The 24,957-nt window shown below is 43.5% G+C and overlaps 4 protein-coding genes and 1 long non-coding RNA gene across 13 annotated transcripts; 4 read left to right on the top strand and 1 right to left on the bottom strand.

The window, feature by feature from the left end:
- The first annotated feature begins 1,324 nt into the window (after positions 1-1,324).
- LOC103993734 (uncharacterized) lies at positions 1,325-3,760 on the top strand. 2 transcript variants are annotated; one of them, XM_009413905.3, is made up of 4 exons: positions 1,325-2,382; positions 2,827-3,034; positions 3,126-3,255; positions 3,353-3,760. In XM_009413905.3, the coding sequence occupies exons 1-4, from the start codon at positions 1,463-1,465 to the stop codon at positions 3,496-3,498; spliced, it is 1,404 nt and encodes a 467-aa protein (XP_009412180.2). In that variant the 5' UTR covers positions 1,325-1,462; the 3' UTR covers positions 3,499-3,760. The 2 variants fall into 2 exon arrangements, with proteins under 2 accessions (XP_009412180.2, XP_009412182.2); XM_009413907.3 differs by having other exon boundaries at positions 3,345-3,760.
- A 2,032-nt stretch (positions 3,761-5,792) lies between these two features.
- On the top strand, positions 5,793-11,917 carry LOC135618773 (probable prolyl 4-hydroxylase 4). Of its 2 annotated transcripts, XM_065119982.1 has the most exons (8): positions 5,793-6,027; positions 6,124-6,181; positions 6,308-6,412; positions 7,121-7,178; positions 10,862-11,058; positions 11,220-11,289; positions 11,386-11,484; positions 11,563-11,917. In XM_065119982.1, the coding sequence occupies exons 1-8, from the start codon at positions 5,891-5,893 to the stop codon at positions 11,679-11,681; spliced, it is 843 nt and encodes a 280-aa protein (XP_064976054.1). In that variant the 5' UTR covers positions 5,793-5,890; the 3' UTR covers positions 11,682-11,917. The 2 variants fall into 2 exon arrangements, with proteins under 2 accessions (XP_064976054.1, XP_064976053.1); XM_065119981.1 differs by having other exon boundaries at positions 5,801-6,027; positions 10,883-11,058; positions 11,386-11,917.
- A 1,301-nt stretch (positions 11,918-13,218) lies between these two features.
- LOC135618772 (pentatricopeptide repeat-containing protein At2g30780-like) lies at positions 13,219-21,145 on the top strand. Of its 7 annotated transcripts, none has more exons than XM_065119975.1 (5): positions 13,219-13,695; positions 13,799-15,118; positions 17,357-17,650; positions 20,356-20,497; positions 20,574-21,144. In XM_065119975.1, the coding sequence occupies exons 1-2, from the start codon at positions 13,291-13,293 to the stop codon at positions 14,921-14,923; spliced, it is 1,530 nt and encodes a 509-aa protein (XP_064976047.1). In that variant the 5' UTR covers positions 13,219-13,290; the 3' UTR covers positions 14,924-15,118; positions 17,357-17,650; positions 20,356-20,497; positions 20,574-21,144. The 7 variants fall into 7 exon arrangements, with proteins under 7 accessions (XP_064976047.1, XP_064976048.1, XP_064976051.1 ...); XM_065119976.1 differs by having other exon boundaries at positions 20,356-20,787; positions 20,865-21,144; XM_065119979.1 differs by having other exon boundaries at positions 17,385-17,650; positions 20,356-21,145.
- A 716-nt stretch (positions 21,146-21,861) lies between these two features.
- On the bottom strand, positions 21,862-23,945 carry LOC103993737 (gibberellin receptor GID1C). The gene is made up of 2 exons (XM_009413911.3): positions 23,628-23,945; positions 21,862-23,150 (listed from the first exon to the last, which is right to left on the bottom strand). The coding sequence occupies exons 1-2, from the start codon at positions 23,664-23,666 to the stop codon at positions 22,155-22,157; spliced, it is 1,035 nt and encodes a 344-aa protein (XP_009412186.2). The 5' UTR covers positions 23,667-23,945; the 3' UTR covers positions 21,862-22,154.
- LOC135618771 (uncharacterized) lies at positions 23,918-24,653 on the top strand. The gene is made up of 2 exons (XR_010489144.1): positions 23,918-24,052; positions 24,138-24,653. It is a non-coding gene; the product is annotated as an uncharacterized LOC135618771 (long non-coding RNA).
- The last annotated feature ends 304 nt before the right edge of the window (positions 24,654-24,957 follow it).

The following is a 24,957-nucleotide window of genomic DNA, read 5'->3' as shown; positions in this document are numbered from 1 at the left end:
TGGCCTTGTCGACTAGTGCTTTCTATATCACAAAGTGAAACAAAAGGTCCACTAAGCTATCCTCAAAGCCAGCAGCAAATTGAAGCCAAGCAGCTTGTGCAAGATTTGGGCCACCCTTCCACCATCAAGCATGAATTTTATGAGATGAGAGCATGTCTTGTCCTTGCTGATGTCCAAAGAGCAGTGGCTAAATGCCAAAAACTAGGTATCATATGTACTGCATGATCGATGTTGAGGGTGATGCACGGCAAGCAGTCGCAAGCGGCTCCACTGTTGCAGTGTCTTGCGTGATGATATGGTGCAAAGTGCATGGAAAGAAGCCCTCCTCTCTCTCTCTCTTTCTTCTTTGAAGCTGCCAAGGCACTGTCCTGTGCACTCTGCAACTGATAGCTGAACATGTAAACATGTTGTTTCTCTCATCTGTGCTCGTCAGAGGATAGCTCAGATCGGAATTCTTTGGTTAAATCTGACTCAATTTGAAAAGGAGGTTTGGGTCTGTAACAGTAGAATGACTGAATTCTCATGGATTCTAAAGGCACAATGGCTTTGTGGGTTGTCTCTTTCCAAGCTTTATTTCTGGCCATTGCCCTTTTCCTTCTTTTTCTCTTTTCTTTCTATCCTTTTCTTTACCTTTCTCTCTTTCGCCTCTTGTTTCTCTACTTCAGTATTTGCAGCCTCTTCTTCCCCAACCACTGGTTTGAGTTCCCCTGAATAGGAAGGAAGAACAAAAAAATCCAAGTGCTTCTTGACAACATGCATTTGTATGGATTCAAGGCCAGCTTGCCTTACGCTTAAAGAAAGATCCAAGCTTGAGATGAAGGTTGCGGTTGCTGACAAGGTCTTAGGTAAATGAAAACATGTTTCTCTGTTTTCTGCAGTGGGGTTCATGGCTGGCCTCTCTCCCAAGGGGACCATAATCTGCGTCCTGGCACTCCAAACCTGCATGCATAACCTGTAGCCTCAGTTGCTTCAAACTGAAAGTTATTGCTCTGATCCACACTGTACATACTGCTCTTGATTGCAGATAGGGTCCATGCTGCTGCACCCCTTGTCATATGAGTCATCTCTCTCTCTCTCTCTCTCTCTCTCTCTCTCTCTCTCTTATTGTGAGTTTTCTATTGCCTGAACAAGACAGTGAGCTAACACAGCAAGACTAAGAAGGATCCTGGTTGCATGCATTGGAGTGGTTGAGGCAGCCAGTTGTTTCTGCCCTTGAAAAGGAGGCATCACACCATCACCCTGCTGGCCAATGGACCTGTGGAGGACCCTCACCATCTTTGGGGCAGTTGGGAGGACATATAATTATCTTTCCCTCCGTTATCTCCTCGACATCTGTCGAACTGTTCTGTTCCACACACAAAAAAGAAGGAACCTTGGGAGGATGAAGGCTACTTAGTCCACCTCTCTAACTAAACCTAATAATACTAATTACATTAATAATCACTTTTCCTTCTCCCATCCCATGTCATCCAGCAGTGCAGGAAGAGGAAGCAGGGGAAGAGGAAGGAAGAGCTATGGTTTGTCCAAAGCCATAGCAGGCTTCTTGTCCTCCTCCAATTCAAGGGAGCCACCACCTCTCTCCTGCTCTGACCACTTTACCCCAATGCTCAGAATGATCACCCTCAAGCTCCGCCGCCTCTGTTCCCTACACCGGTGGCCCCTCAAGCGCCGCCGAGCCAAGACGACTGTACCGATCTATAGATTCGGCCGCCCAACGCAGGAAAGTGAAGCCGTCTGTGGCAGTCGTCATCAGCCTGCGGTACGGACCGGTGACCTGATTGGCGTCCCCGAATCGACCAGGCCAATTCGGCTTGCTACCTTCAACGCCGCCATGTTTTCGATGGCGCCTGCCGTCCCCAAGTCTGGGAGGTGTCTCGGAGCCGAGCAGGAGCTTGACATGCGGTGCAAGGCGGCCAACGACAGGCCCAAGAGCATATTAAAGCAGCCGAGCTTGGCGAAGGCCAAGCTGAGGGTGTCCATCAATCTTCCCGACAACGAGATCTCGGTGGAGAGGAGCAAGCAGTCGAGTTCACGGAGGCAAGTGGGCGAGGAGACGACCGCAGCGTGGAAAGGCAAAGCTCCTGTGTCTCACAGCTTTAGCATGTCTGCCGTCCATGGTCTGGGGAAGGAGCCGGAGAAACTGAGGGCCGACAGGAGCATCTTAGAGGTTCTGAGAGAGGTAGGAGCCGATGTGATCGGACTGCAGAACGTGAAGGCAGAAGAGGAGAAAGGGATGAAGCCGCTGTCGGACTTGGCGGAGGGGCTGGGCATGAAGTACGTGTTTGCAGAGAGTTGGGCGCCGGAGTACGGGAATGCGATACTGTCCAAGTGGCCCATCAAGCAGTGGAAAGCTGAGAAGATCTTGGACGATGCTGACTTCAGGTATGTTCTTTCTTCTGCCAAAGGAACACGTTTCCTTCACCAATTTCTTGGCTCTGATTGCAGAGTTCTATATATCCTGGCTTCCCTAGGAAATCTTTTTGACATCCAGAGAAAGATTTAATGTGTTTTACCTTGTAGATTAGATGACTGGGGCAATCATAGTTAGAGCTAGCTGATAGCATCTTTCGGGTGTTCTAATATTTGTTACTGTATAGATTAAAGAGCTCATCGCCTCTCTGAGTGATCAAACATCCCTACTTTCTGATGCTCGGTATCACGAACATTGTTGCTGTTCTCACAATCTAGTCAGATCCTTCCATTTTTCTTTCCTCAATTGTTAAACCAAGATTGACCAGCATCTGAAAGTATCCTTAATGGCTTGTTTGTGGGTGATCACGTAAGAACTCGTTCACATGCTCAAGAAAACTGCAAATCTTCGAACAGGAATGTGCTGAAAGCCACCATCGAGGTCCCCGGAGCAGGAGAAGTAGAATTCCATTGCACCCATCTCGATCACCTCGACGAGAACTGGAGGATGAAACAGATCAACTCGATACTACGTTCCAGTGACCGACCTCACATCCTGGTTGGCGGCCTCAACTCTCTTGATGAAACAGACTACTCTGCAGAGAGATGGGCGGATATCGTCAAGGTAGTCTTCCTATGAATCCTTGTCTGCAGAAGTTGGGGAGGCCATCTCTTTGTACCATGCAAAGCTTCTGAACATTACTGATCTCTTGCAGTATTATGAAGAAATTGGGAAGCCAACGCCCAAAGTTGAGGTGATGAAGTTCCTAAGGGGGAAACAGTACCTGGATGCCAAGAACTTCGCAGGGGAATGTGAAGCTGTTGTTGTCGTCGCCAAGGGGCAAGGTAATCAACCATTCCCCCACCAGTTGGTTGTGCTCGAGCTCAGATTGCTGCAGGAGAAGTAATGGTTCTGCTCTCAATTCTACTTGTAGATGTGCAGGGGACCTGCAAGTATGGGACGAGAGTAGATTACATCCTATCCTCACCATACTCGCCCTACAAATTTGTGCCTGGTTCTTACGGTGTGCTCTCATCCAAAGGCACTTCGGATCATCACATTGTGAAGGTGGACATGGTGATAGCTAAGACTGACGGGAGCAGCAGCAGCAGGCATCATCCATGGAAACAGAGAGTTGTGAAGATGGATGCCTCCTCATCCAAAGGAATATGGGATACTGATTTGTAGTTGTTCTCGTTCCTTCCTTCTTCGTTTTCCTGTTCATAGATTTTGACACGGTCTTCTTTTTTAGCTGTTGCTTGATCATGTATTGGATTAGAAGTGTGTGGTGTCACAGTACACGGGAAGCTGTATTCTTTTGCTTCCGAATAGATACTGCCATTGTTGGTCTTTGTTATGAAAGGAATTGCCGTTATATATATATATATATATATATATATATATATATATATATATATATATATATATTCCAAAATAAAAAAATAATTAACATTGAAAGAAATTTCAGTTAATATTGTAATATTCGACCTAATATTATTAACCAAAAATACAACATATCCAATATCAACCTAATAATACTCATCCTCGACCTTAATCCGTACCCTTGAGACGGTGACGTCGCACGTGCTCACGCGGTCGTCACGGGGCGGCGACTCCACCAGGTGGGATCCCCGTTACCACTCACCATCATCAGACACCTCCGCTCCTTCCCCTTCCGCGTCAGCGTCACCGTCTTCTCGGGCGACACTGCCGGTGCTCTTACCTCCTCCTCTTCGACATCGACATTATAGGGATCTTCTTCTCCTTCATCTGCTTTTATTGTTGCTCCCTCACGCTCTTCTTGACCCGGTGCGACGTGGCGGTCGTCTTCCTTGCGATCTGATTCGGCGATGAGGTCCAGCCGGAGGCGCCCGCCCCCGCGGGAGGCGCGGAGAATCTTCGGCGGCCGCTCGAACCACACCTCCGTCAGCCGGATCCGCCCGCCCTCTCTCACCGCCCGCATGAACCAGCTCCGCCGCCCCGCCAGCCAAGGCAGCGGCGGTGGGAGGGGCGGCCGCCTCCTCGACTCCGCCACCCTTCTCTGCCGCGGCGGGCCCCTCCACCCCCACGCATCCGCATTCCCCGTCATCTCCTCCGCCTCCATCCCCCCGTCGCAGCTCTCCGACCCCAGGCCTTCGGTGAGGAAGCGGAGCCCCCCGCGGCGGTCGAGCTCGTGGAGTCCACGAGCGCCGGGGTCCACGCGATTCGGCAGTCTCCCGATGGCGGAGCACTCGAGCACGTTCGGCGGACGCGGCTGGTCGTCTACGACGACGCGGAGCCCTTCGCCGTACAGTGGTGGAATATTCCGGCATCGGTGACCCGGGCTCGGCTGCCGCCGACGGTCGTCGCGATGAGGTAACCCCAGCAGGGCATGCACGGTCCTATATAAGCGCTGCATGGCTCGCTATCTCTCTGTCTCTATCTTCACTTTCTTTACCAAAAACGGAAACTGAGACGGCGGAGTGAAGAAGAGCGTCTGGTCTTCCATGTGCAGTGGGAAAGGGAAGGAGAGAGACGGGTGCATATAAAGGGTAGCTGATGGGGGGACGTAATCGGAAAGAACACATGTTTTCCTCATTTGTTCTCTTACATAATAAGGTAGGGGTTCAAAGCGAGGGATGGATTGTTTCTCTTGAACAAGACGCAAATGACTTACTCGTTCAGATACCTGCCTTGCGATTGAGGACGGCAATGGACCCCACCAGGACGAAGCTTTCCATGTCACACGGCAGTACGGCCACGAACGCCGTGGATGGAAACACAACTGGGAAACGTCGAGATTTATCGGTTTCCCAGTTCATCACGTAGAATTTAAGGTGCAGCGGCGCATCACACCACGGCGTTGGTTGTGCTTTTTGCCCCGTTGCCATTTGTTCTTGCAACGGATCGCCCGCGATGCACGTTTCTTGGTGCTACGTGTAAATATTTCAAGATTGGTTAGCTAGCTACCTACCTACCTATTAGTTAAGAAATAAATATAGGTTGATTTTTCTCATAACTCTATAAATTGTGGACATCGAAAAGATGATAAAGATTTGATATAGAAATCATTAAAAGAATTTATATATAGTTAACTCAATTAATATTGATGGTTTAAATGCTTATCTGATAAATGAATGATGTAGATAGTTTCTTGATATTGAATTAGAAATGCATAGGGAACTGCAATGCCCACAATAATTAATGTATTAGAGCAGATTGTTAGATCGCCGCCAATTAACTACCATATACAATTAATAAACCCGATAAGGAACCCGGAGGGGAAAGCGTTGGACAATCTTGGCCGTCCGATCCTTTGATGCCCGCATCAACGCTCCGAACGGAACACGTTGGTTACCTCATCAGGCGACACGTCCGCTTCTCCTCTTTTACTAGAGAAGGTAAGATAGCAGGACTGCCCTACATGCTGCTGATCCGATCAATCCCCCGTCCCTTCCTCATCCTCCACACTCCCTCTCCCTCGCTCCCGCTCTTCCTCTGATGGGATCTCGGAGATCCAGAGCTCCCCTCTTCTCGCTTCTCTTGCCCTTCCTTCTCTTCATCGTCCTACTCCAGCGATCCTTGCCCTATCCCATCATTGATCCATCCAGATCGAAGCTGCTCTCTTGGAAACCTCGGTCAGTGCTCAAACCCTTTCTCGCTGATCTTTTTTCTTGTGTTTCTTGGGTATTCTCCTTGGATCGGTTGTGAAGTTTGGGGAAATGTGGTGGTAGGGCTTTCGTCTACGAAAGGTTCCTGACGGACGAAGAATGCGATCACCTGATATCTCTCGTGAGTACGATTCGATATTACGAATCCCCTCTTGACGTCTTTTCCTGCCACGTTTCTTTTCTTTTATTTTCAATTTGTTATGGGGTTTGGTCTGGAGCTGAGATCTGAAGGGATGCTGTTGGTCAGGCGAGATTGGAGCTCAAGCGGTCGGCTGTGGCTGATAATCTGTCGGGTAAAAGCACGTTGAGCGAAGTCCGGACTAGCTCCGGGATGTTCATCAACAAGGGAAAGGTTTGAAATCTTGTTCTGTCGGTGAGCTTTACTTAGTTCTTGCATCATGTTCTTGCCCCCAAAAATTAAATGAGGGAGAGGGAGGCAGGAGAGAGAGAGTTGTATTATATTGCATGATGTCTATCAGGATGAACAGTGATGCGAAGTTTTCTGTGAACAGATAGAGATTCATTGTGGTAAATTGGATATGTTTATGCTGATGTGTATGCATTTTTACATATTGAGCATTTTAAAGATTTTGAAGGTGTGTCTATAAGCATTCATGGAAACAGTAATGCATATCTAAGAAAAGATATCATATCTTGCCAACAAACGAAGATCGGAAAGCTTGAATTGAGATAACAAACACGGACAAGTATTACATTTGTTATATGCTGTTATGATGCCATTTTGTTTGTGTAATGTAGCACGGTGTCATATATTGCAATTTCCAGGTTATACATGCGACTTTACTAGAAAAAACTACCCAACAAAATTATTCTGTGATGTATTTTGAATTCTCAGGTCTGGTCCTATAGAAGAATTGATGGGGAAGTTTAAAGTGGAAAAATTGGGTGCTTGGGGGAAAGGAAAGTATGTGTAAAAAGAAATAGGAAGGAAGGGGAAAGCAGGTGGAAGAAGAGTAGGGACTAGATGGAGAAGGATCTATTATGCATTTAAGTGGATGATCATTTTGACTTTGCTGCATCTGATATAAACATTTTGCAGGACCCAATTGTTGAAGGTATTGAGGACAAAATTGCCGCATGGACCTTTCTTCCTAAAGGTGAACCTCCTAATTCATATCAAATTTATATATGTTAAACCATAGTTGTAATAGTTTTTCTGATTTCCTGAAAGGATTTATTCACATGGACTTGCTACATGGTTGTCAAATTTTTTTCATGTAGTGAATACTTGAGTGATTGCAGTCTTGCTGCCTGGCTGGATATGGTTGAACTACTATAATTGCTTCTCTGTTCATTATAATGCTAGAAAAAATTTAGTAGTACTCGTGTCAATCAGCACTTGACATTCTAGAGAGATAGCATATCTTAGTGGCATGCATCAGCCTGCCAGGAACAACAAATTAGCCACAAGAGCCAAAATAGCTTGCTTGCTTTCTGAGGATTCTGAAATAAAGTACTAAGTTTCTTACATCATATCCAAGTAAAACACCAACATTTTACCTTAATTGGAAATCACAAACAATCAAATGGAAATTGTTTGAAGGGATAGAGTGTTTGTATACGTGCCAATGTTGCTGGTGCTATAACAAGCATTTGATGAATTGATGACAAGAATAATGCAATATTCTTTTTATTTGTCTGACTGGAAACAGTTTATAACTCCATTTATTTGTTCATTATGTCAGTTTTGACCACCTAGTTGCTTTTAGGATGAAGAGTTCAAACAGAACTTCTTATATGAAAAGAAAGAATAAGTGAAGAAAATAGTGGATACAGGAAACTTAGTCATTAACTGATCTACTAAGAATCATAAATCATGCTGGAGATACATCCATGCGATTAGTTTTGAGGTGTAATTTGTTAGTTAACTCTATCCTTCCACCCTTTTAATCATCAAGTGTGGCTTGCCCTATTCATAAATATAAACACAGATTACAAACTATTAAGAGTCTATGGCCTAAATCATGAGAGAATATTATGAGGATTTGAAGAGAAGGTATAATGTCAAATAAACATACAAGAAACCTTGTTCTTACCATTAAAGACTGCTGTAAGGTTGGAATCCCATTGTTCAATAAATGTAACTGTGAAGTCTTTATTCTTCAAGTCATATAAAGATCTACATCTTTTTTTTGGTTTTTGATCTTTCATTTGTTTCTTTTTGTTACTCCCGCATTTTTGGTAGGCGTCCTTCTTTTTATGTTTTCTTTCATGCAATATAAAATTTCTACTGGGAAATTGTATCCTCATGGAAATACCCCTGGTTTAGGAGGTATATGATAAGTCTTAGTTCCCAGTAATTACAATCTTCAATCTCACTATTCTTGTTTTAGCTGCATAGGTTCTTTTGCTTCCTAACTGTGTGGTGTTCTGATTTATCTTTGTCTTGTAAGATTTTACTTCTCATGGTGGTAAAAAATATAGTTTTCAAACTCATATTTGTTGTATATTAGATAAAAGGGATCAGAATGTCTATTTGTTTGGTACTTGTAGGAGTAATTTATATTCTATTTTCATTTTTTGGTTTAATTTTAAATAAGGTATTGTCTTTGTGTTCTGTGTCGATCCAATTAAACTAAAGCCCTTAGGTTTGGAAGATTCTTCTCAATTTCTTATGATTTTTCCTTATGTGGTTATCATCGACTAAACCATTAGCAAATAACAGATGCCAAGGAACCTTTTCTTGATATTTTGTTATTTTATACATAAAAGGTGCAAAAGGTAAGGATTTACGCCTATGCTAATCTATTGATTGGCTGCTCACTTGCGTGGTTTCTTTATTTTTTGACACTAGTAGCTGCTTAATCATACATAAGATACCTACGTTAATGTACCTTTCAAGTTTAACTCTGTCATCTCTAAAACACTCACTGAACCAAAGTTATTTATCTCAAATTTCTTATATTTGTTAGTTAATCACATTAAACTTTCATGTAACAGGAGTACCATTGGTTTGTTATTTAATTATGTTAACCATTCATGTAATAAGAGTACCATTGGTCCTATTACTCACAGTTCATATCCTCCAAGCTTTGACAGAAACTACCTATATGTTACTCTTTCGATTATTCTTGAATCACAATAGCTTTTATTGCATCCCATTCCCTCTGTTTTGAACCCAAGCTAATTATAGAGGTTATGTTGTTAGCCTTTAAATTTGGCTTACTAACAGCCATTTTAGTTTCATAAAGCTGCTTATACACAAATGAAAAATCATTTTCTTAACAATGGAATGTTATAGGCATACCAAATGACTTACAGTGCTTAATGGGAAGGTACTGTTCTTAGGATTGTTGCTCCTGCGTCATCCATAAGTCTGATCATTTTCCTGATTTGGAATTTGTGACCCAACATCAGATCAATTCAAAGGGAAGTCAGTGTTCTGTTGAAAGTACAAAATGGGAACCATGAAGAATGGACTTTAGTAACTTTAGTTAACCTTTAGTGGTATGAGAAAATCACAAGACAGTTGTCCTCTGATAGCATAGTTACTCTTTCTGATAGTTCACTTTTATTGTTAATCTAATGTCCCTCCAACTTGAGTGACAATATACTCTTCGTTGAAATGAAAGGGGCAGTACAGCATATCTATAAATGTGGTTGGTTTTACGTTTTTCTGATTGTGAAAGTAGACCATTTAATTTAATGTGAACTATTAAGTGATGTACAAAGGGGCAATGTTCCCCAGCATTTTGACATTCTGGAAAGTGGTAAATTCCACCTCAAAAACGTGACTGAACAATTCTTAAATTACAATTCTTAAATTACAATTCTGAAATGGCCTGATCATGTGAATGGATTGAGTTTGCCAATTGCCAAAAGAAGTAGACCACAGACTAATCAGGATCTGCATAGACATTTGCACTGATATTTTTATGAAAATGGTTGTGTAAGAACAAGTTTTGAGGCTAATTTTGCATGCCAATTGATTGACACCACCTTTGTATAATAACTTTGCCAGAAGAACCATATGCACAAGCTATCAAGGACCATCAATGGGTTGAATTTCCTGATAAAACTCCATAAATTACTTTAAGGCCCAATTAGTGTCTTCATGGCAAGCCTTCCCATGGGCAGCGTTGATACATGGAGCATGGTTTTCTAAGGAACTAGATGAAAAGGATATGCAAGATCATGACGCTCGTCCTTGTGTGAACCTGAAGTTTGTTACTGTAATTTCCTGGTCATAATGCTATATTTTACCTCAGAGAAGATCTTCACAGCGATTATTCTTTTCAGCAGCAACTGCCAACAAGCAAATAGGTTGATATTTCCTGCTGCTGAACTATTAACAGGTCCCCTGTACTTTCGATATCACAAGGACTCTACAACTGAGTACGAAAATAGTAAGTGTTTGATAGGCCCACCAGTATTTGAAAACCAATAGTTGGGTTCTGTGGTAGCGCATTCCTGTATTGAAAGGAGCCAATATAACCATAGATAGATTGTCTAAAACATCCAGATATAATGTTCCTCCATTATTCAAAAAATCACAATTGTATTGCAGTCATACATATAAATAACATGATTGCATATTGTTCATAATCTTTTTCTTGATAAAACCAATAGCCTAGTCATGTTAAGTAGTGTGAAATGATCACCAGAAAGTTCTCTGATACAGAAAAGTAGTTTTGGCTTCAACATGTTGGTTGGAGCTTCTATCCTATTGAATGAGTTAATTTATTTTCTGACAGGTATCACCATTCACATTGCTGATAATGACATTATCATTTTAAAAAATGGTGACATAACTTTGTTTATGTTTTAAAAGATTGTTCAGTTGATATTTGTTTTCATACAGAAAATGGTGAGGACATTCAAGTCTTACGGTATGAGCCTGGACAGAAGTATGACCCCCACTATGATTACTTCTCTGATAAGGTTAATATCGCTCGAGGTGGTCATCGTATTGCTACTGTTCTTATGTATCTAACAGACGTGGCCAAAGGTGGTGAAACTGTGTTTCCTTCAGCTGAGGTTATTTCTAGCACTACCTCTGTTTGTTTCCTTTAGCACAAGGAAACTTATAATGAGATAACAAAATGGTCATGCATCAGATATCCCATTTGTCAAACTTCCATCCTTTATTCTTCATCTGGAGTGTCGCTTTTGGTGATTGTCTCTTTTGCTTTGTGCAGGAACCTAGGCACCGTGGTGAAGATGCCAAGGATGATAGCTTTTCAGAATGTGCCCAGCGAGGAAAAGCAGGTGAGGGTCCAGGAGACTGAAACACTTGTAACATTGCTTCACCTTCTCATCTTGTTTTGGAGAATTTGTGATCGTTGCATCTGATTGACATTTTAGTTAAGCCGAAGCGAGGGAATGCTCTTCTGTTCTTCAGCCTTCATCCAGATGCTACTACAGATCAAGGCAGCCTTCACGCAGGGTGCCCAGTGATAGAAGGTGAGAAATGGTCGGCCACAAAGTGGATTCACGTAGCCTCCTTTGACAAGATTATCACAAGTCAAGGAAACTGTACAGACGAGAACGAAAGTTGCGAGAGGTGGGCTGCACTTGGAGAGTGCACAAAGAATCCAGAGTACATGGTTGGAACTGCAGATTTGGCCGGCTTTTGTAGGAGGAGCTGTAACGTTTGTTAAAACGTTGTCTTTTTTTTTTTATATCATATTTACATGAAGTCTGTCGCAGTTAGATCATATACTTCCATGAATAGTTTCTCCAACAGACACCGTACTACTCAGGTATCTTGCCGAATCTGATTCCTCGCTGTTTGCACTTGTTATTTTTATCAAAGTATTTGAAACTTGTAATTTTTATGATTGTACATTTGTGACGAGTTTGTTGGAGCCAAAAAAAATGGTGGGACGTTTTTGCATTCTCATTGTAGCCTTCCACCCACGACCATTCTAATGTCTCTCTGAGACCATGTTTGTGATGGCAGCCCGGCCATGTGAATTCTTTGTTGCATGATACGTTGGAGGGGTATTATAAATTATTTTATGTAATTAATTATGATTAACATCTGTCTTTATATTTTAAAAAACAATATTAAATTTTAATATTTTTATATCGTTAATTTTGTCTATGTAAAAATTCATACGTATGGTGCCATGTAAAAAATATAAACGAATGAAAAGGATAAAAATAAAATTTTATTATTTTTAAATTATTAATTTTATATAAACTTTTAGTCGATGTTTGCTTGCCACATCTGCTCATTCGTCCATCATCCCTCTTTCTAATCTAATCATCTTTACTTATCACACTTGCTCACTCGTCGCTCGCCCATCATTCCTCGTTCTAATCTAATCACCCGTCGTCCCTCTTTCCAATATGCTCACCCACACCTGTCTCATCGTCCACCTCGGCATCCCCACCATGGCCGATGATAATTTCATCATCGTTAGCGAAGCTTGCTACCTGTGTATGTCATGTGTATCTCTACTTTTGCAAGAGCGGTGAATAAGATGAAGCTATGTCTATATAGAACTCCCTCGTACCAAGTCTCTCTAATCCTTGCGAAAATGCTTTTGAGTTCATATCGCGGAGCAACTACACCAACTTAGTTCCCAAGGCAAACAATAACAAGTTGGTTGATACTACTCGAGTTTTTACGTCAACAAAAATGGAGATAGAGATGGTGATGGCGAGTAACGAACAAGCAAGTTGGAAAGCGGGATGACGGGCGAGCAGGTTGGAAAAAGCAACGACGAGCAAGCAAGCACAGTGGATGATCAGATTGGAAAGAAGAGCGATGAGCGATCAAGTTGGAAAGAGGGGTGGCGGTCGAGCGGCAGGGGAGCAAGTGCGATGGATGAGTGGCGGGCAAGCAGGTATGATGAGCGAGAGGGTGCAACGAGTGAACGATGGGCGATGGGCGACGAGCAACGGATGAGCAAGTTTGAATGAGGAGGAGAGGAGGAAATGATCGAGAAATTGATATAAAATTAATAATTGAAAAAATAAAAATTATATTTTTATTATTTTCATTCTAGCTCCTTTTGTATGTGACAATACGGGTAATTTTTTCGATCGACGAAGTCGAGAAGAATTGAGAATAAATGTGAGTATAAGGACTTCCATGTTAATATTTAAAGTAACATTGCTAATTATGGGATGTAATTACCTCATTCATTTGCGTGGAAAGCCCGGCCCATGTTGTTCCCATCACCGGCCATCGCCCAACCTTTCATTTCCAAATCCCCTTCCACAGCGCAGCAGTTCGGAGAGCACGGGCGACGCCACCCCATGCGCCCGGCGGCGGCTATGGCGAGAGTGAGCCACCTCCTCTTACTTCTTCGTTGCGGTCGTATAGCCTCCCTCCAAACCCCGCTCTACGACTCCCCCTACAACCTACGTTTCACCTCTGCCGCTGCCGCCCGTGGCTTCTGCTCCAACGGCATCTCCGACCTTCGCGACCGCATTCTCCTCCTTTCCGAGAACCCCGCCTCCGTCGCCACCGAGGACAAGGAGGCACTTCGATCCGCCGTCTCCGCCCTAGCCGACCAGCTGCTCGCCCTGCCCGACGACCAGGATCTTGCGGCTCTCTTGGACTCTGTCTCCTTCGCCACCCTACTCCTCTGCTTCCCCGCCGGCTTCGCCTCCGTCGAGCTCCTCTCCCTTCTCAAGTCCCGCCCCCTCCTCGCCCTCCAGGTTCTTCCCCCGCGCCACTCTCTCTATCTCCTGATTTCTCCATTTCCTAGGATTCCGAATCATTCTACCATCCTTAAAGGTTGTATCTTGTATCGTCTTGTAGGTCTTTAACTGCAGGAAGAAGCTGGCTGACGCCGGCATCCCGATGCTATCCGAGGAATACTCCAAGGCCATCACCCTGGCGGGCCGCACCAAGAACGTCGGCCTGGCAACGGAGCTCTTCTCTGACGCCATAGATGCCGGCCTCCGCAACGCCTGCCTCTACAATGCCCTCATGTCTGCTTATATGTACAGTGGCCTCACCAAGAAAGCCGTCTCAGTTTTCGAGGATCTGAAGCAGGACTTCAATTGCAAGCCAACCATTGTCACCTATAACATTCTCCTTTCGGTATTTGGCCGCTCCTTGCTCGTGGACCATATGGAGACTGTCCTCCAAGCAATTGATGATTCGGACCTTTCCTACACCATCACCACCTACAACACTGCCATTGCCGCATATGTTACGGCCTGGATGTGGGATAAAATGGAGAGGATGTACCAATCGATGGTGGAGGGACCAATCAAGCCTGACGCTGAAACCCTCCTCCTGATGTTAAGAGGTTATGCCCACTCAAGCAATCTAGAGAAGATGGAAAAGACTTATGATCAAATAAAGGAGATGATTAACAATAGGCAGACACCTTTGATTCGGACAATGATATATGCTTATACTAAGAGCTGTCACCCTGATCGAGTCAGAAAGGTGGAGGCCTTGATGAAGTTGATTCCAGGGGATGAGTATAGACATTGTCTCAATGTACATTTGATCAGGATGTATGCACAGGAAGGCTTAACTGAGGCGATGGAAGGACTAATATCCGAGGCATTCCAGCACAACACTGTTGTAACTACAGTGGGGGTGATGCGTTCCATCATATCGAGTTACTTCAAAAGTAATGCAGTGGACCGGCTAGCTGGGTTCATTAGACAGGCAGAGAATGCAGGGTGGCGGCTTTGCCGGTCATTGTACCATTGCAAGATGGTGATGTATGGACAGCAGAATCGCTTGGAGGAGATGCATGGGGTTCTGGATGAGATGGAGAATTTTAGATTTGGTCGAACGAAGAAAACCTTTTTCATTTTGTACAAGGGATATTCCAACATAGGTAGGAGATTAGAGGCAGAGACAGTCATTGGGATGATGTGGAAGTGTGGCTATGGAAATCCTGAGGATGCGTGTGTGTCGTAAAATTTTAAGTGGATGCTGCAGATGGAATTATTAGATTATGGTCGACATATGCCAGATGATTTCCAAAATTATGAAGGCCTACCTTTTCTCTAGCAAATTGACGACAGATTACAGATGGAATTATTTAAACTAACAATTAACAACTGAATGGCTGATCATGAAGTTCCATGGCTTTTGATATTGAGATATTACTCGGTGAGTTTTAGCTAACAATTCCAATATGTATTTTTTTTATAATTTTTACGTGTTTGAATGTGTATCTTTGCTAGCACCACGATAAAACTATTATCCAGAATAATGCTTTAGCTAGCACCATAACATTTTAATATTTGATATCCTTTAAAGTGTTCATGTACCGTGGTTGCAGTAATAGATCCCTCTGGTCAATAAAGTTGAAGTCTTGAAGATAGGGATTAAATCTAAGATTAGCATTGAACTTTGGGATAAATCTCGGTTATAGAAAAAAGATAGGGACATCCAGTTTATTTCCACATTGGATGTAGAAGATTTTTATGTATTTACAACGTTAGATGGAACTGCTGATATTAAGTTGAGATTGAGTATTTTGGGTAGTAATGATTTAGTCGGGCCAGATCATGACCTTTCTCCTCAAGCACTTGGAACTCCATCTTGACCATAGCCAACTTCTGCCCTCTCCTTGTATCAGTTTCTACACCATCCTCTGCCCGCTATTTTTCTTCTCCTTAGAAGAGGTGGAAAAGGATGATGAAACCATTGCATCAAAGATCTTACACTGTTAAAGCAATCTTGCAGTGGGCATTTTCTAGATCAAAGGTATAGGAAAATTCTGGTAATAATCAATAACTTGAGGTTTAAAATTAATTATAAGTTAAGGGTCATTAAGTTTAAAATTAGTTATAAGTTAAAGGGAACAAAGGGAAGACATGTTTTCATTAGTTTGCCAAATGATTTGCTGTTATAGTAGACTAACCATATATTTGGAGTTTTAGTTGTCTTGAAAACCATGATTTGTGGCTAAAATGAACCTGAGAACAGTTCAACAAGGAACTTATGCATGTTAATTCAAAAAATATATAATAACATTTCTTGGTGGAATTAGCTTATTGCTCAGTGGAAAAGTAGTGCTTTAGATGGGTTTTCTCGGATAGATTTTAGTGAGCTGAAGATAGTGCAAACAATATATCTTATACTAGTGGATGATGGTTGTGGAGTAAAGGTGGTATGAACGGGCTCGTATTGCTGAAGATGCTGTAGGATTTAAGTTTGCATCACTTCATTCTGCTGTTGATGGGAAAGGCTACAGGGAAGTTGTTTTAGAGGTTTATAATGATATAGATGATTGATGGAAAGAAAAGAAATGCAGTCATAAAGCCTCTCCTACTTTGATGTTTTTAGGAGATTGTTTCTTATGTCTTTTATTCTTCTTATATATGTACATTAATTTTATATATGTATGTATATATATATATATATATATATATGTATGTATATGTATATATATGTATGTATATGTATATGTATGTATGTATGTATGTATATATATACATATATACATATATACATATATACATATATACATATATACATATATACATATATACATATATACATATATACATATATACATATATATATATATATATATATGTATATATATAACTCAGCTAACTAAATCTTCACATCATCTAAGAATATAGTGAAGTTTTGGTCTGTCCTAGGCTTAGGTGTAGAAAGTGGGGACGCATATCTCTCTTCACCATCCAGGTTCCATCTGGTGCAGATTCTTGCAATGAACAGTTTCAGTAGTTGCTTTAGATGATGATTTTCTCATGATTAATTAGTCATGACCAAAAGGTCATGAATATGTGACTTCACATGAAGCTTCGTGCAGATATTGTAACATGTCAAATTTGAATATATCGGTTCAATATTAAATTTTTATAATCTTTTTAGCCAAAAATGATGACTTGATTTCTGTGCTTATCAGTGAGATGACAAAGCCTTCGGTACCATATCAGGAAACATCCATATGGCAACCAGGGAGTGATAATTGGCACTGTATTCTTTTGGGGTTGTCCATTTCTGCATCATCTTAAGCTTCCCGTCAATGAGCTTGATAAGTGGTCTGGTCATTGTTTGTTGGTTGGATAATTCCAGGAGTCATCATGTCCTTTACTTGATCAATTTGGAGACTGGCCATGGATTCTCTAGCTCTTTTCTAGTCTTAATCCAATGCAAGGGACTCAAAACCCCATTGCTATTCTCTTGGACAAAACACTGATCTAATTGAGATCATGTAATGTAGCTTTTTTAATACTGGCAATAAATGATTATATTTGTTTGTATATGTTGGTTCTGCTACTTTTTTTTGCGCTGTGGTTTCTTCAATAGAACCCTTTTTTCACTCATTTAATTGTTACTTCTATTTAATTGTTCTAGCTTTCAATGCAGTACGCTTCTGCTTTGGATGTTCTTGCAGACTGGCACAGGGAATGTGCAAACTCTTGCTGATTGGTGATTGCTAAAGTGGTGAATGGTTCTTGATTTTGCTTGATTGACTTCTTGTGCATATTACAAATTTGTAATGGATACCAAGAGATAGGACAACACTTCTCTTTTGTGGTTATTAAATAATGAAGGCAAGGTAAAGTCAGCATATAGGAAATTTTTCGCCACTATCTGGTGGTCATTATCTCAAGCACTGAAGATAAGAGAGGTCCTCGAATTGTGACAGCTGTTTTTTCTGTAAGTACAAAACCTATGTACTATGTTACTACTGTGTGCACTGTCAGTTGGTGGGTTGGATAGACAGCAATGCGCAGCTGATCAACTATATATCAAACATTGTGGCTTGTTTAACACTTGTATTAGTAAGATAGTTTTGACATGGAACTAGAAATGAAATGTTTTCAACATGTCAATAATCAGGCCATCTTTCTTATCATGTCACATTATCTTCATTTTTTTGGGATCTTCCTTGCACTGATTGGTTGGTGGTATGGTGTGTGGGGGGGGGGGGGGGGGAGTCATGTTAACATGTAAAATTGTGCTTCTTTTAAATTGATTTTACTGGTTTTATGATTGTTTCATTGAATATAGGTGCCAGTCCCAAGTACAAGCTTGCATTTATTTTCAAGGTTGTCGATTGAGGCCATTTCATTCTTTCTTTGAACAAGATAGCAACAACAGATCATGTTGTCTAGGATATTGCTGCATCGCAAGGCTTCTATTAATTTTTACTGAAATTGTTTTTGTTGAATCTCGGATTTTGATGATGAAGTCAATTGTCATTTGTTATCTAATCTATATGTTGAGATAAGTATGCAGGATTAACTACGATGAAAGTAAGATATGCAGTAGGAGTTGCGCCGGAGTCAAGACAATGATCACGTTGGGAGTTCGAGAGTTCGACGGAAGTTCGGACAGTCGTCGGAGGTTCTGCGGGAACAAATCCGAGAAGTCCATGAGCTTGCCAAAGAAGCTCGTCGGAACTCGCCAAGTGGATCGTCGCAAGTCCAGGAGTTTGCTGGAAGTCCGCAGGAGCATCACCGAGGGTTCATCGGATGATCGACGGAAGTTCGTCGGAAGCTCGCCGGAAGAAGCGATTGACGCACCGGAGCAAGATTGCAGTAAATGTCTTAGGAAATATCATAGTTAGCACAATGATTAAGTTGGAAATGGGAGGTGATCCCATTAACTTAATCTTGGGGCAATTGGGCTCCTAAAAAACCTAAATTGGGCCGAATGGATCAACCCATTCGGACCCTGATTTCTGCCAGGCGGTTGAACCGCCCAAGCCAGGAGGTGGCACCGCCTGGGCTAAGTCTCCGAGCGAGACTGGACGTTGCAACCGCCCCAGCCAAGAGGTGGCACCGCCTGGGCTCAGTCTCCGAGCGAGACTGGGCGGTGCAACCTCCCCTGACAAGAGGTGGCACCGCCTGAGCTCGGTCTTCGAGCTCTGGCAGGAGGTGCAACCGCCCCTGACAGAGGTGGCACCGCCCAGAGGCTCAGTCTTCGAGCTCTGCCAGGCGGTGCAACCGCTCCAGTCAGGAGGTGCAACCGCCAGATCCCGGAATTCCGGGAATTGATAGTTTTGAGCTCCAAATTCAAACTGGGTTGGGGCCTATAAATACCCCACCCATTCAGCACCGAAAGAAAACAACATATTCACCGAAATCCTGATCTTGTTCTGTGATTTTTAGAGCTCAAAATTGTTGTAAAGGCCAAAAGTTCTTCTCCCTCTTTTCTTCCAAGTTCTGAGCTTTAAAGAGAGGAGAGAAAATTCTGTAAGGGTTGTCTCCTAAGCCCGTCAAAAGGAGTGAAACTGTAAAAGGGTGGTTGGTCTTCGCCTATTAAAGGAAGGCCTCTAGTTGACGTCGGTGACCTCGTCGGTGGAGGAAGCCAAAAGTGGAGTAGGTCAAGATTGACCGAACCACTCTAAATCTCGGTTTGCATTTACTTTGAGCATATTATCTTTACTGCAAACCTCCTCTAAAGCTTACTGCTTTCTGCACATATACGATCGGGTTTCAAGCTTTGCACTTTCCGAATCGGCGTTTAGACGTAAATCGGTTTCATCGTACGATCATCATATTTCTGTTTGCGTTTACGTTTTGATTTCTATCATAACTGCAAACTGCCTTTATATCCTTGCTTAAACTGCATCTCGCTTAATCAAGTTATTTACGAATTAGCATTTAGACGTAAATCAGTTTTTTCGTACGAATATCATATTTCAGTTTGCACCTACTATCTAATTAGAATCATAACTGCAAACTGCATTTATATCTTTGTTGCATCTCGCTTAAACAAAAGTTAAAGTGATTTACGAATCGGCTTTCTTACCAAAATCACTTTTAACGAACGAAAGCAGTTTTTATTTTTCGTAGAAGATTTTCCGCTGTACTAATTCACCCCCCCCCCCCCCCCCCCCCTCTTAGTGCTCTTGATCCTAACAGTTTTGTTTCAGATTCAGGTTATGGAAAGCCTTGTCACGGAACATGTAAGTGACTTAACTTGTGTGATACCAGGATATAATAATGTATTGTTATGTCCATGGCCACCATAATTCTTAATGTATTCATAGTGTGTACTAAATGAAAGATAGAATAGGATTTGTGGCCCCAGACAGGATCTGGATCGGATTTTAATGAGTTGTGCTGTTCAGTGGAAATCAATGCCTACTTGGATACTTTCTCCATTCAGTCTTTCAATAATTTACCAAAATGTGTGTTTCTCAGCTGGTCGTGTTTGAAAAATGCCAATCTTTTCCTATGGTTTTGGCTTTCACTTTGATTTCTCAAGTTTCTTTGTCACCTGATAGTCTTCTTTTAACTTGTACATTTTTCCTATTTGTTGGGTACAAATATAATTTCCTGTACTAAAGTAGTCAGCTTTCATAAATATATGTTACTGTCCTATACTGACCCAGCTTGATCTGTTTGTTAAAGTTGACAGGCTTTCCTATGGAATAGGACAGGGACTACATCTGACTAAACCTCGGACCAATCTGAGTCTTGAAATGGGCTAATCCTATTCTTCTCCAAGAATGTTCTCCATTGAGGTCATTGATTCTGGCTCCCTCTTCTAAAGGTGAGATATCTCTCTCCAAGAAATATTTATGTTCCAAAGAGACAAGATTCCCATATGCCAAATGAGAATGACACAGAGAGAAGTATCGAGCAAGCTTTCGGGAGGCATCACAAGTTCCAAATACATCCAAACACAGAGGCAGGTCCCCATGCCCAAGCAAATGTGCCAGATCTATCGCATATTGTTCCATGGTTTGTGGTCCAATTGGACAATTCTTGGTGGTGGATGAGGTCCGCAAGCCGCCCAGGTAGTCCAAGACAAGGATCCGAGCTAACATGCTTAAGTTGCAGGTACCCTACAATGAAGCACTTGGGTACAAACTTTCCAAATCTGGTAGCAAATAGTTGCTCATGATGATTTATATCAGGCACCTGGAAGCTCTCACTCAGATGACTGCCAAATTACATCCAATGCTGATGTTTGGAAACTTGAGGTACTTTTTCTTTCTCTTGAAGGTGATTCAATGCTCGTATCATCCTACTTTCTCCGATTGACCAAGTACCGAAATTAGTCGTTTAGAGTTAGTCTTAACCTCATGGTAAGGTTGCCACATTCAGAGTTTATTTTTCAGGAAAATAGCATCTCTACTTGTAGTGAGAAGATTGTATGCACTGGTCATTCATGCATTGTCAAGAGTCTGGAAGAGAATTAATTTCCTTAATCTCTGTTTGTTATATATATATATATATATATATATTTTGATTTATCATTCAAAGATTCCGTTCTTATTTTCTTTTATATTACTTGAAAGAATATGCTGCAAGTAGTGAGTCCTTAGACGAGTGAATAAAGCAGGTCAGGTCAAAGAAATGGGACTACAGTATGCCCAGTGCTGGTCTTAGTGCATATGCAGCGACATGCTGCTCCATATTTTTAATGGCTTCATCTTGTTACACAGCACTTTTTCTCATGGACGCCATTCTGTGACCTTCATCAAATCAAACCCCATCCCATGTATGAATGAGACTTGAAGATACATGAATCATCAAACCATGCATCTCTTAAGCATGGAAGTCAAGATAAGAACAGGGCCGACCAGGTCCCCATTAGATTGTCACAGACGAGAAAGGTGGATTCTTCCCCTTTGGACACACAATAAAAACCCATGTGTCTCTGAGCCCTTCCCTTCCAGTCTCCCAAACTCTGCCCCCGCCACATGACAACAGGTGCAGCTCCCAAAGAAGCTGCCAAGTAGTGAGACTGACTGTGATCCAACTTCTCTTCCTTTTTATTATTATTATTTTTTGCAAACAACTAAGGAAATTGCCTAAGATGATTCAACCCTATTTCCAGACCATGCCACTGGTGAGCTGACAAGATAGCGAGCGCTACTGCCAAAAGAGAACCTCCAAAGGAGCAACTGTTACGAGACAGAGACAGAGACACTTGTTGGGTCTTTAATTGATTAATTACCTAGCGGTGGAAAAGTACTTATAATACATGCAATCAATCATATAGTTGAAATGGCCTTCGATTCTTCTCATAATTACTGCCAACGCTAACCAAGCAGTGATCCAGCTCGAGTCTCTCCCTTTGCCACAGTAAGCAATGTTCATCTGAAGAAACATCCTTCTTTCCATGAGGAGGTCATCTACCACGAGCTCAGGCTACCGAGTCACACACGCCTATGATTCAGAGTCCAATTGAACAGTTGCTACTACAAGTTAGAGCCGACGAAGTCGTGTATCTCATCCATGACTTGGTAGAAATGGTCGGTGTTGGGCAACAAGTAGAACCCGATCGTGGCCTGTTCACGGTAGACGAGCTTCACGGAGTGGCCGGCCTTCTTCAACCCCTGCGCGTACGCCAGTTGCCAGTCCTGAACCAGATCCAGTCCTGCCACCACCACGAGGCTTCTCGTGAAGGGCAGCCCTTCAAGCTTCGCGCCGTTGGGACCCAAGGGGTTGCTGGCCGGGTGATCCCTGTTCGCTCCCTCGGGCAGGTACGCCTTCCAATACCAGTCCCTGTCCTCGATGGTCACGAAGTACTTCCTGTCCAACCTCTTCTCCGACTCCGTCCGGCGGTTGCCGCCGAACATCGGGTTGAGGAGCACGTTGCCGGAGACTTCGACTCCGGACTTCGCTGCCCTGACGGCCACGTGGTGCGCGATGTTCCCCCCCGAGCTGTCCCCCGCGAGGAACACCCGGAGCTTGGCGTCCCTTCCGCTGCGAAGCCATGGCTCGCCCGACGCCCACCGGAGCGCAGCCCATCCGTCGTCGTAGGCGCAGGGGTACTTGTGCTCGGGTGCTCGGCGGTAATTGACGGACACAACGACGGCGCCGCAGAGGGATACGAACCGGCGGCAAAGTGAGTCGTAGATGGCGCTGTTGGATGAGGAGTGGGCGAAGCTGCCGCCGTGGAAGAAGATGATGACGGGGAAGGGGTCGGGCGAGGGCGGCCGGCACAGGTCGGGGAGGAGCGCGACGGCAGCGGAGGCGGTGGCAGGGCGGTAGATTCGGGCGAGAAGGCTCGTGGGGCGGTCGATGAGGACGTCGAACGAGACGACGCCATTGACGGGGGCGACATTGGCGGGAACCTTGCGGTCGAGGAACTCGGCGAGGTGGCGGTCGAACGTGCCGTCCGGGCGGCGCAGCATGTTGTAGGCCAGCTTGAAGTTGGAGATGAGGACCCATGTGTTGAGCGGAACCACCGTCTGCGCCGTCATCGAACACAGCGAAGAGGAGGTGAGATCAAGAGAGCGACAAGGAGGCCTTCCTCTGCTTCAAGCTTTCGATCAAGTACAGGAAGAACGGAAGGCGAATGTGCATCAAAAAGCAAACTTTCCAGCATTATGGGAAGAGGAGGAGGAGGAGCTGCTAACGATTCGAAAAGCGTGTTTTTTCGCTCTACCTGATCGAAATCTACGAGATGATGCAGACGACACGAAACGAATGGGGCTCTTCGTTTACCAAATCGGAATGGAAAGCACAAGGGATTACCAAATCGAATCGAATCCATCAAAGCTCCGATTTTTGCCAAATCGAACCAAACAAGAATGAATCATCACGAAACCCGCAGATAGATACAAATCAAGTAGGCCAAACCCTAACATCGAACAGACAGCCGCGCTGCCGACCGATCAGAAATGGAAATCTAATGCAGAAGACATTAAAGAAGAGAGAGCGAGCACCTTTGATTCGTTGGCGTTAATCTCGTTGCTTCCAGCCATGGCGAAACCGTGCTCAGCGGGCGGGTAAGATCAAGAAGCAGAGACGAAATAGCATCAAAGCCAAAGAAAGCTCTCTCCTTTTCTCATGACACGGGCTCCTCCCTCTCCCGGCACCGACTACGCTTCTTCCCGGTACCCTCTTTCGCTTCTTCCTGTCATCGATCCCGCTAATCCCGGGGAAACTATCAATGGCAAAGAAAGACGAGGCGCGGATACAAAAAGCAGAGAGAGAGGAGGTAGAAAGCAGCACGCGAGGAGAGTAGGGAGCTGTCGAAGGCAGAGAAGGAGGCGACAAATTCGGGCGGCCTTAATGGAAATAACTCGGCGGAGTGGACCCCACCCTCACTGCGTAGTGGAGGAGGAGGAGGAAGACGAAGTAGAAAGCGGTAGATTTCATCTCAATCACATCTATAGGCCTTCTTTTCCAATCTACGCAAGAAAACAGTGCATAAAATATTTTGCACTCTCCAGGAAATCTCAAATCAAATAGTCAAGGCATTTGTGTGTTTCACCAAGTGATGAGACGGCCGATCAACGTGGAGGATCGTAGAAATCTCATGTCGAGATGATCCCAAGGATGATTACAGTAAGAGTAGGCCAGTTGGGGTTGATAGATTGATGTATGTGCTGTGACGGGAGAGGAGCGTCTCCCTTCATTGCAGGTAATGCCCTCGTTGTGCAACCAACCCATCATATTCTCTTTGCTTAGTGTTCTTGGGAAGAAAACTAGTGTGCAACTCATGTTAGGCTGGCGAAAGATTCGATTTGATTTGTATATTAAGAACCGGTGGTATGGGATCGAGTTCTTAACCCAGTTTGGATCTGTGCAGCGGCAACAAGGCTACAAGTGAGGAGAGAGAGAGAGAGAGAGACTGGAAGGGAGGAAGAAGACAAAGGTTTCCTGAACTCTCTCTCTCTCCCCCTCTTGTAACACAATACATGTACAGTTTAGATACAGACATTAAAAATGCTCCTCTCGTTTGCTTGGCTTTTGTCTCTTTAGGAGGAAGGAACGGATAAGGAGGAATGAATCTCTCTCTCTCTCTCTAACCCTTCCTGGAGTTGGACGCAAGGTCAGGTAAATTACCACCACTGCCCTTGCCCGCAGTGTTCGATACTGTAGATGCTGTTGGGGTTAACACACAGCGGTCGACGTGCGTTCTCAGTCGTTGCTGACGATGTCGGCGTTGACTTGCCCATCTACTTTGATCACTGTTGGGAGACCAAAACAAAGATTTCCTTTTAAGTTGAAATATCCCGCTTGGTCTCATATTCAAAGTAAGTAAAGTAA

Source organism: Musa acuminata, chromosome BXJ2-8 (assembly GCF_036884655.1).
Source record: "Musa acuminata AAA Group cultivar baxijiao chromosome BXJ2-8, Cavendish_Baxijiao_AAA, whole genome shotgun sequence".
Taxonomy (NCBI): Eukaryota; Viridiplantae; Streptophyta; class Magnoliopsida; order Zingiberales; family Musaceae; genus Musa; species Musa acuminata.
Note: the sequence above shows the minus strand (reverse complement) of the source record. Positions and strands in the feature narration are given on the sequence as shown.